Below are 11,081 nucleotides of genomic sequence, written 5' to 3'. Positions count from 1 at the left end.
CTTTATATCAAAAAATCTCGAAATCAAAACTTTTTATTAAAGAATGAAAAAGTCCTTATTACTCCGGATCCTCCTCGGTAACTTTAGTTAATTTGTTAATGTGCATTATTCATGGTTTCTTTTTAAATATTTTTAAATCCATGAATTCCAGTTGCATGTGAAAGAGGGTCACAGGGGCTAGTCCTTCTCACTTCACAATATATTTTGTCCACTCTCACTGACAAACAACTCACAAGCCTTTGTTACTTCTCTCCTTTTCTCTCTCTCTTTTCCCTCCAAACATTTTCCATTTTGGAGAAGAAGGGGAAAGCAGAAAAAGTTCATTTTCTTTTCAAGAAAAAACAAAAAGAAACAACACACAATGAGGGAGACGAGCAATGTTCATTATTCTACCATTTTCACTATTATTCTTGTATTAGTTAGTACTTTACAAAGTGTATATGCTGACAACCCTTATAGGTACTACACTTGGAAAATCACTTATGGAGATATTTACCCTCTGGGTGTCAAACAACAGGTATATAATTCTTCTTAATGTACGTTTCTTGGATTTTTACTAAGGCGATTTAACTAACACTCTGTTTTTTTTTTTTTGAAAATGGTGGTGGCAGGGGATCTTGATAAATGGGCAGTTTCCAGGGCCACAGATTGACTGTGTAACTAATGACAATTTGATTATCAGTGTCTATAACTACTTGAATGAGCCTTTTCTCATTTCTTGGTAAGATTTCAATTTCTTTCATAATCCCCTGTTAATGCCATTTAGATATAAAAAAGGTGCAATCTTTTGGCTGTTGAGCAATGTGATTGACGTTTTTAGATACAATAAACTTGTCTTTGATGCAGATCTATTTAATATTTTGCCTTCTTTGTACGTTCATAAACAGTGAAATTTATACGATAAAACCATTTTTCGTCTTAAAGGTAGCTACAATAATATGTTAGTTCTGTTATTCCTAATATGACAGTATAATATTATAGAAAAGTGTACATCTTTTAAGCAAAAAGCTAAACGGTGTCTTTGGAATGAAAAAGATGGATAGAAACGGATGACATCTTGTTTAATAAAGATTTCGAATTCTAGTCTGAAGAGACCTTTTTTTTTCTCCTTTAAGTGGGTTATACACATCTCGAATCTGAATTAATTATGATTAAGATGATTTTTGGTCTAGTTACACAATGGAGGTATGAGCTGTAAGAATTAGACTTGTTTAAATCATTTAGATGCTGGTCTGGTCCATGTGAGTAGGTCCCTGGTCCTGTTATTTCCTTTTATTTTGAGTTCTCAAACATAGCTTTCATGTCTTCTCTTGGAACTTAGGGCTCCTTCGGTATAAAGGACAAAGGATAACCAATTCAGAATTAGTTTTAGGACAAATTTATTTCACGTTTGACCGGAATAAAATCACAAAATCTCGAAATAACTTATACTCAATCAACGAGCCCTTAATGCCTTAGGGGTCGTTTGGAGTGAAGGATAACATCAAATAGTTCCAGGATTAAATTATAGTGCCACTTAATTTGTCGTTTGATTGATAAGTTCGGGATAACTTATCCTGGGATTAATAATTAATACCGGGATAAGTTATCCCTCCTCTTGGGTGGTATAGTAATCTCGGGATAACTTATCTCGGAATAAAGTAGGTAAATGTCAAAAATATCCCTTTAAACCCTTTTTATACACCCTTTTTATACATCACTTTTCACATTCATAAAGGGTATTTTTATAAACAAATAATTTATTCTTAAAATTTATATAATGTATATTATTTTGAATGCAACAAACCAGACACTCATTAAGAAATGGTCCCATCATAACTAATCCCATCATAACTTATTCCGTCATAACTAATCCCGTCATAACTTGTATTCAAACCAAACGACCCCTTATTTGGTTGCAAAGGCTGGGATAATTTATCACAGGATTAACAATTAATACTGGAATAATTTATTCATCCCTGGGGTGGAATAATATTCCAGGATAACTTATTCTGGGTTAAAAATATAAAATAATAAAAATACCTCATTAAATTCTTTTTTATACACCACTTTTACATTCACGTATATTTATATAATTTTTATAATAACATTCATAATTTTAATTAATTATTATTTTTATGATAATATATTTTTCTATTAAAAATTATATTCTATAAATAAAATTTCTATTTATGAATATATTATAAGTTGAGTTTATTTGTCTAATTCTTATGTTTATTTATATTTTGATTTCTCTTAAAATGTTCACTCCACTACTAAATTACATATTTTTAATTAAATAATTTATTACTAACTTAAAAATTATTTTTTATATATCAGTTAAAATGTAGATAACTTTAAAATATAGATAATTTTAATAACAAAATTTCTTTGACTTTAATAAACTTAAAATGAAAGTTTTATTTTTAAGCTAAACAAGATGAAAGTTTTATTTTTAAGCTAAATAAGAGGAAAATTTTATATTTAAATTAAATAAGATGAAAATTTTATTTAAAAATAAAAAAGATGAATGTTTTATTTTCAAGTTAAATAAGATGAAAATTTAATTTAAAAAACACGTGGCACAATCATGGAAATTCATAAATAAAAATATTTACATTAAATAAGATGGAGGGTATTTTCATAAACAAACAACTTATTCTTAGAAATTATGCAATGAATATAACTTTGAATATGACCAATAAAACAAGCAATAAAAATTACTCTCATCATAACTAATTCCATCATAACTTATTTCAGCATAATTTATTTCAACATAACTTATTCCAACGTAATTTATATCAAACCAAACGACCCCTTAATGAGAGACATGGAATTAATATGGCATGGGTACAAATCTTTGGTACAACAAAGAAACACTCTACCCACGTGCTAGATCTAAAGATCTCTGACATGAACTATTACTAAATTTTATTCAAATTTTATATGTGGAATACAATGAGCCACACTCCTTGATAACAGAGAGAAAGTGGCATGTCATTCTGTAGGGCCAAAGGGAATTGTATTATTAGCACTATGAAGGCTAATGAAGTCTAATTCCACCAGATTATGCAATGATGAATCCATGCTTAGTTACTTGTGGAATCTTTCAAGGATATGTTGTAGACCGTAAAAATGCTAATAAATATAAAATATAAGCTGATAAAAATTCATTTTAGCTCCTTTCCTGCATAGGTTAATCTTGAAGTGGTCCATAGATTAAATTGGAATAACAAATTAAAATGGTCTATATTAATAGCAATCCTTAATGACATAACAACCGTTTGCTCTAATTTCTCTAAATACATTACAATAAAAATAATTTTTAGTGGCAATAAATATGTACATTAACAGAGAGCCCTTTACCGACATTAATTAATTGTTATTAATTCAGTGTCACTATAGATTTAGCAGCATTTACAGTATTAAAATGTAATTATCACTTATAATTACATCTGAAAAATATTTTAGCGGCAATTAAGTTATTGGTATAAATTAATTGCCGCTAAAGATCATTTTTTGATGTAGAGAGAGAAGCTAGCAATAATTTTATTAACTTATTGGTGGTATAGAGTATGAACCAACTCAGGAATTATTCAATTGTCATTTTTCTTGATTTCTGAGGCTTAAACTTTTTTGACAATTGTTTCAGGAATGGTATACAACAAAGGAGGAACTCATGGCAAGATGGAGTTTATGGAACAACATGTCCAATTCTACCTGGAAAAAACTTCACTTATACCCTCCAAGCAAAAGACCAGATAGGCAGTTATTTCTACTTCCCATCACTTTCAATGCACAAGGCAGCAGGGGGATATGGTGCCATCAGAATCTATAGTCGTCCTCGAATTCCAGTACCTTTTGCTCCACCTGCTCATGATTTCACTGTACTAGCTGGAGACTTGTACAAGAGAAGTCACAGGGTGAGTCCATCTCTTTGGCGTAGTTATCATATCTGTTGATATCTTTTCATTGTTTAACTGAATGATTTTGGTGCTAAATTTACGCGGGGATTTGATTCTTGCAGCAACTGAAGTACATTTTAGATAGTGGTCATGATCTTCCGTTACCTGATGGTCTTATCATCAATGGTCGTGGATGGAACGGATACACATTTACAGTTGATCAAGGTAAACTGCTAACTTGTCTGATTACAAAAACTTGTTTTTTTTTACTGTGCTTCGTCTTCTTAACATTTCCAACTCAATGAGCAGGCAAGACATATAGGTTCAGGATATCTAATGTGGGGATTGCAACATCAATTAATTTCAGAATTCAAGGGCATACAATGAAACTGGTTGAAGTTGAGGGATCACATACACTTCAAACAACCTACACTTCACTTGACATCCATCTAGGACAGTCTTATTCAGTTTTTGTCACAGCTAATCAGCCTCCAAAGGACTATTATGTCGTGGTCTCTTCACGCTTCACCAGACGAGTGCTAACCACTACTGCTGTTCTTCACTACAGCAACTCATGGACAAAAGTCTCTGGACCTCCCCCTGGAGGGCCTACTACTCAAATCAATTGGTCCCTTTACCAGGCCAGATCTATTCGGTAATACATCGTCTTTTGTCTAATTCTCTTACCTGATCACTCAAAAGAAAATGATCCATGATTGATTAGGTAGTATCACTTCCATTATGAAACTGAAAAATCACCATTTGTTGATTGTCAAATTAGTTGGAATCTTACTGCAAGTGGACCAAGGCCTAATCCTCAAGGTTCCTACCATTATGGATTGATCAAGCCATCGCGCACAATCATGCTTGCCAACTCTGCTCCATATATAAACGGCAAACAGAGATATGCTGTCAACAGTGTCTCATACACTGATCCGGATACCCCACTAAAGCTGGCTGATTACTTCAACATTGGAGGAGTTTTCAACCTTGGTAGCATCTCTGACCAGCCTTACAATGGAAATGCCTATATTGGAACCCCTGTCATGGACGCCAACTTCAGATCTTACGTTGAGATCATTTTCCAAAATTGGGAGAACACTGTCCAATCATGGCATATAGATGGCTATTCTTTCTTTGTTGTTGGGTAAATCATCTCTTTATCATCATACTTCAAAAAAAAAAAAAACAAGAAAAACCTCTTGATCTTCATCAAATTTACTATTTTTACATTTAGAGTCCTCTTGATTCTTAATTTTATCTTTGTGAATGAACAGTATGGATGGTGGACAATGGACTCCATCAAGTAGATCACACTACAACTTAAGGGACACGATTGCACGTTGCACCGTTCAGGTCTGTCAAAACATACAATCTCAACTTTGTTCAATGCTAAAACATCCTTGAACTTATGCTCCAATATATTTGTTTGATTGTAAATTCAGGTGTACCCCAAGTCATGGACTGCAATATACATGGCATTGGACAATGTAGGAATGTGGAATATAAGGTCTGAGAATTGGTCAAGGAGGTACTTGGGACAGCAATTCTACTTGAGAGTTTACTCCCCAGCAAATTCTTGGAGAGATGAACTTCCAATACCAAAGAATGCTCTTCTTTGTGGCAGAGCTAGAGGTCACCACACCAGGCCTCTTTGAAACAGTAATAGTTCTAGCTAGTTTTCTGTCACGAGAGGGTGACCGGCATATATCAACGTAAGCTAGGGGAAAGATCTAATCAGGGAAGAGTTAAGAAGCTGAGTTTGGACTATGACTTATAGTCTTCTTCTTTTCTTTCTATATGATATATGTATCCTGTTTTTAATTGTTGGAAGTGATCATTTTTCATTTCATTGCCCCCCCCCCCCTCCCCCCCCAAAAAAAACAAAAACTTTTGGTTAAGCAGAGAATTACTTTTTTAACTTCAAGGCAAGAGTATCTTTACTTGGTGGTTATAACATTGCTCCTGGAGAAATGACAATGAACAAGTGTCTTCTGGTAGAGCCTAACTAGTTTGGGCTAGCTAGTGCAAATCGGTTAATTTACTGAGTACCTTGCAACCTCCCATCATCAGAATTTATCAGGTCACTTGGTCTGACAGAAAAATAAATCATCTAATCTATATAACCTTTTCACACCTCGAGTCTAAATCCGAAATGTATTTGTCTTTCAGTTGGTTGGAGTCACTAAGTTTAACTTTTTATGCATACAGAATCTATGGATGAATACTTGAGTACTTAAAGTAATAGCAAATTCGGCATTCGAAACAACATTATTATAACCTACAAGTTACCTATTAGGTCTTATATATATATATATGGAGTTTTTACATAAACTTTTTTATATTAATAATTACTTTTTTTAGGATATTTTTTTTATTACGGTCTATAATATATTTATCTTAATTAATAACTAAAATCGCCTTATTATCCTCCCCTCTCCCCCCCCCTCCTTTCCTCCTTCCCTTTTCTTCTCTTTTTTTTTTCTATCTATTTTTTTTTCTTTTTCTCTTTTTCTCTTTCTCTTTCTCTCTCTTTTTTTAAATAATAATTAATTATTCTAATTTAAAACTAATTTAAATAATTTCAAAATATTTAAAATTCACATATAATATATTTGTATTAAAAGGCTAGTACATAGTCATGTTACTCTTCCTTATTAGTAGGCGCATTAGCGCACTATAATTTCTTGTGCTCTGATTTTTTTTATTATCTATTACTATCTATTACTTTTTGTACTTTGATTACTCTATTTTATCTGTGTCGCTTTCGTTATTTGCTTTTCCATAACGTTTTGAAATTCTTAGCCTTAACTAACCTCTTTTTATGCTTTTATTGAGCCGAGGGTCTTTCGAAAACAACCGTTCTACCTTGATAGGAATAAGGTTTAGGTACACTTTACCCTCCCCAGACCCACGTTGTGGAATTTCATTGGATTGTTGTTGTTGTTGTTGTTGTATTGTGTTAGAAATGTAATATATATTTATTTACATAAAAAAAATCACCTAATTTAAAAGGTAGTAAAAACATCATTTCTGTATATTCAATTCAAAATTAAGTTTTAAATTAGAATAATTAATTATTATTAGGGAGAAAGAAAAAAAAAGAAGGAGAGAGAGAAAGAGAGGAAGAAAGAGAAAGAGAAAGAAAAAGAGAAAAGAAAAGGGGAAAATCGGATAAGGAAAAAAAAAGGAGAGAGAGAGAGAGAGAAAAAGAAAGAAAAGGAAGAGTGTTTTTATTTCTTTTTTGCTATTTTGGGTACGAAAATTATTATTATTATTTTTGATAAAGATGAAATATGAACTAAAACTTGTAATTAATGCTATATAATATATTATTTAAGTAATTGGCCATATATTATCTATATATTTACAACAAGAGAAAAAAAAATCTCGAGTGGGTTGGGCTTTGATTTGTAGTTGATTCTGAACAGCAACTCAGCCCAATGTTACCTGAATAGCTTTATTCATGCAGATTAATGGTCATGATGAGCAGTTGAGCACAAACAAAATGAGATTGTAAAACTTCCCATCTAAATTATACTCTATTTTCACATGTACTTATAAACTTTTACGTTAAGTTCGTAGTATCGTACGTACCTATATATTGTACAAGATTCTATACATTAAATTAAAAAAAAAAAATCTTATTTTTGCGATTGGTGTGACATCCTCTCCTATGTCGGAATTTTATTCTAAGGAGCTTTTATTTTAACTTATGAATTAGAAAAAAAAGATTAGTTTGAGTGCAAACAATCAAAAGCAATAGATCTAATAATGTTGACCACAAGTCATGTTCCTTACGAAACCATCTGAATGTTTTTTTTTCCTGAAATAACTCGAGTGTTCATTATTCATGCGCACGACTTCTCCTATCTCTGCCAAATCCTTCCCGAGAATATATTTCTGTCCACTTACGTACCATAAATTTGGCTACATTTCTAAATTCCATCCTTCCCACTAATACTGACGTAAGACAATTAGAATTTATGCACCTACCCAAATATTATACTCCATTTTACTTACTATCTTAGGAGAGAAACCATAAATGATGACGTGGAGAGTTTGTCATTCTATCATGTATTTCAGAAAAATTACAAACATGATTTGCTATGTCTAGTCTAGGTCGGTCTTAATGACCGATTGATCGACTAGTTTATTAGAACAAGTAATTTATCACGAATGAACCACATACATGTAATATACTAAACTTTTAATTTGGCACCGTGATATTTTAGGAACTTAAGTGTTAAAAGTATGACGTTGGTGGTTAGTGAGATGGATGGACTCTTTATAAAGTTTGGACAATTTTCTTTTCTTTGAACTAATTTTTGGGGTGTAAATTAGGCCTAATACCTACATTTACATGGTATCAGAGCAAAACTTATTTCATCTAATCTTGAAACTCCGAAATTAAAATTGCACACGCATCAGATGTTAATAAGCACTGGGCATTAGATGACGTGTTAAACAAGGACACAAGTCCCACATTGGCCTAAGACCTAAGTTTACACTAAGGAATGAGTAAATCATAGTGACAAAGATTAAATATATAAATACGAGCTTTTAGACTTTTTGTCTAAGTTAAGGTTGCGGGTTCAATTTCAGGATTTGTTATTGTATAATTTTATTTTTTGGAAACAAATAAGTCTTAAAAAAACAATCTTTCAAAATACTACATTAGATGAAATTAAAGGCCTTTTTTTTTTAAAGAATCGGTGTATATATAATCTTTTTATAAAACGTGTATCCGCCCATGGGCCCAACATGGTTTGGTATATATGTTGAGGTTTAATCGATCTATTAAATTATCTGTTAGGATTGATAACTCGAATAATCTAGAATTTAGTCAAATAATATTATAATGATAATATCAAAAATAATAGTAAGTTGATAATAATAAAACTAAAGCAAATAAAAAAGACACAAATTTAACGTGGTTCGATTGATGTGGCCTAGTCCATAGGCGGAGAGAAAGATTTCACTATATCAACAAAAGTACAAAATTAGAATAAATACTCTAATTAATCCCAAATACCTCAAAAGAATAACCTCACAAGATTACTCCAAAGAAAGGGTTCACTGTTTCCCAACACTGACTCTCTTAGAAAATTACTCTAATGGAAAGACAAAAAAAGAAAGTAATGTAATATTTTCATGTGCTTCAAGGTGTCTTTCAACTAATGGCCATAGGGATAAAATGAGCTACTTAATATCTATCATGCGTGATATCATTGGAAGATACAAAAATTTAACATTTTAATGTAAATGTAACAAGTATTGTGATAGTCAAATCTTTAACATTTATAATTGCCAAATGTAAATTTTATGACTGTCAAATTTTTGATAAAATAACTGTCAAATTTTTGATAAAAAAAAGAAAATATAAGTCAAAATAACGAAGCCACGTTACATTATCTGAAAAAGCTATCACAAATGAGTCACATGTAACAAGCTTTTGCATCTAGGCTAGAGCAATATTTTGAACAAGGTGATGTACAAAAAGAAGAAGTAGTAAATTTACGTACCATACGGATGAGAAGGAGAGAGTTATGTTCTCCACAAAATGACTGGAGAATTATTGGGAATTGTTTCCTTGTGGACACACACATTTTTGCCTATATATGTCAGCCTTATCTTTTCTTTATTTGGCCTCACTTCACTGCTCATCATTCTTGTTATTACTAAAATATAATGAGAAAATTAGATCTGCCAACAGCCTCTTGGTCTTGATGACATAAGTAATACATACTTTCTAAAATACGAATAATTGATCCAACTCTACGGGTGCACGTGTTTGATACGTAGAGAAATTAAATGTTTTCACTTTTCTCCTTAAAATATTATAAAAAATATTCTTTTCAGAAAGAAAAAAAAAGAAAACTAATGAAGTGTACGTACTTTACAAGTTTTTAAAGATAAAAAATACATTTAAAGAGAAATATTATAACTCACCACCATACCAATAATTAAGTAGTAAAATTAGATGTAGGGAATTATTTTCTATGAAAAACTCTGACCTCGATATCCGAATCTAGACACGACCTCGATGATCGATTGGGATCCAAATTCGACACTCGACCTAAGACATGACTTCTAACTCCCTCACCGGGGACCTGATGTCCAAATCGAGACCCTGACATCTGAACCAGGACTTGAATCCGATATCCGAAGTGGGACAACCCGGACTCTCTCGACTCTAGACTCTTGACCCAGGACCCAATTTCCTAATCGGACATGACCCCAATTTTCAATCTAGGACTCGACCTCGACACTTGACACTAGCGATTGATTTAGGATCCGACCTCGAGATCCAAATTTTGAACTGAAATCCAACCTGAAACCCAATTCGGGACCTGACCCTAATGACCAATCCATGGCTCGATTTCTAAACCGAGATCTGACCTTAATATTTGATTTCGACATCCGATTTGGGAATCGAACCTGATAGTTGACCTATGACCTGACCTGACCTAACTCTTGATCTGAAATCTGACTTTGACACCCAATTCAAAACGCCATTCTGACACTTGACTCAAATCTTGACTTCGATACCCAATTTAGAATTCGACCTCGAATTTTACGTAGGATCCGACACCGAAATCAAGATTCGATTCCGAGTCAATTTGGGACTCGAGAGTTGGCCTCAAATCGATGTCGGGAGTCGGTCCCGAATTAAAAATCAGGAGACGAATTTCAAATTAGTATCGGAAGAAGAAAATTATTAGTTTACATTGAAAGTTTTCTTAAAAAAGACATTGACCAGAAGAAAAATAGGTGGACTCCTCATAGAAATAAAAGGGTAAGAAACTAAAAATGGTAAAGCGAAACACATGTGTTTAATATATAAAAAATATTATATTTCAAATTCCTAATGTAGAAAATTTAACTTTAAAACTCCTAATAAACCTAGAAAACATAATACGTAAACAATATGTTTAGGTCATAAAATAAAAATTAATGAAAAAGTGTAAATTCTTAAAAATGATCATAATAAGTTGAAAGGAGTCCTTGACTAACTCAATTTCATTATCCACGGACATATTTAGTTCTAAACCTCTCCTTATATAATTAGGACTCATGGAATTTTTCATTATTTTAGGATGTCTTAATAAACAAAACCTTCTACCAAATATTTAGGAGTTGGCCAATTATTTTAGGACAGATTATTCTAGGATTTATCATAATCCATATTTAATA

At 32.1% G+C, this 11,081-nt stretch overlaps 1 protein-coding gene across 1 annotated transcript; it reads left to right on the top strand.

The window, feature by feature from the left end:
* The first annotated feature begins 224 nt into the window (after nucleotides 1–224).
* On the top strand, nucleotides 225–5,734 carry LOC129874662 (L-ascorbate oxidase homolog). Its single transcript, XM_055949983.1, has 8 exons — nucleotides 225–517; nucleotides 612–721; nucleotides 3,632–3,902; nucleotides 4,007–4,109; nucleotides 4,194–4,539; nucleotides 4,666–5,031; nucleotides 5,162–5,240; nucleotides 5,330–5,734. The coding sequence occupies exons 1-8, from the start codon at nucleotides 362–364 to the stop codon at nucleotides 5,540–5,542; spliced, it is 1,644 nt and encodes a 547-aa protein (XP_055805958.1). The 5' UTR covers nucleotides 225–361; the 3' UTR covers nucleotides 5,543–5,734.
* Nucleotides 5,735–11,081: the final 5,347 nt, after the last annotated feature.

The sequence above is a fragment of the Solanum dulcamara genome, chromosome 11 (assembly GCF_947179165.1).
Source record: "Solanum dulcamara chromosome 11, daSolDulc1.2, whole genome shotgun sequence".
NCBI classification, from domain to species: Eukaryota; Viridiplantae; Streptophyta; class Magnoliopsida; order Solanales; family Solanaceae; genus Solanum; species Solanum dulcamara.
The sequence above is the reverse complement of the archived record's forward strand: the minus strand, read 5'-3'. Positions and strand labels throughout refer to the sequence as shown.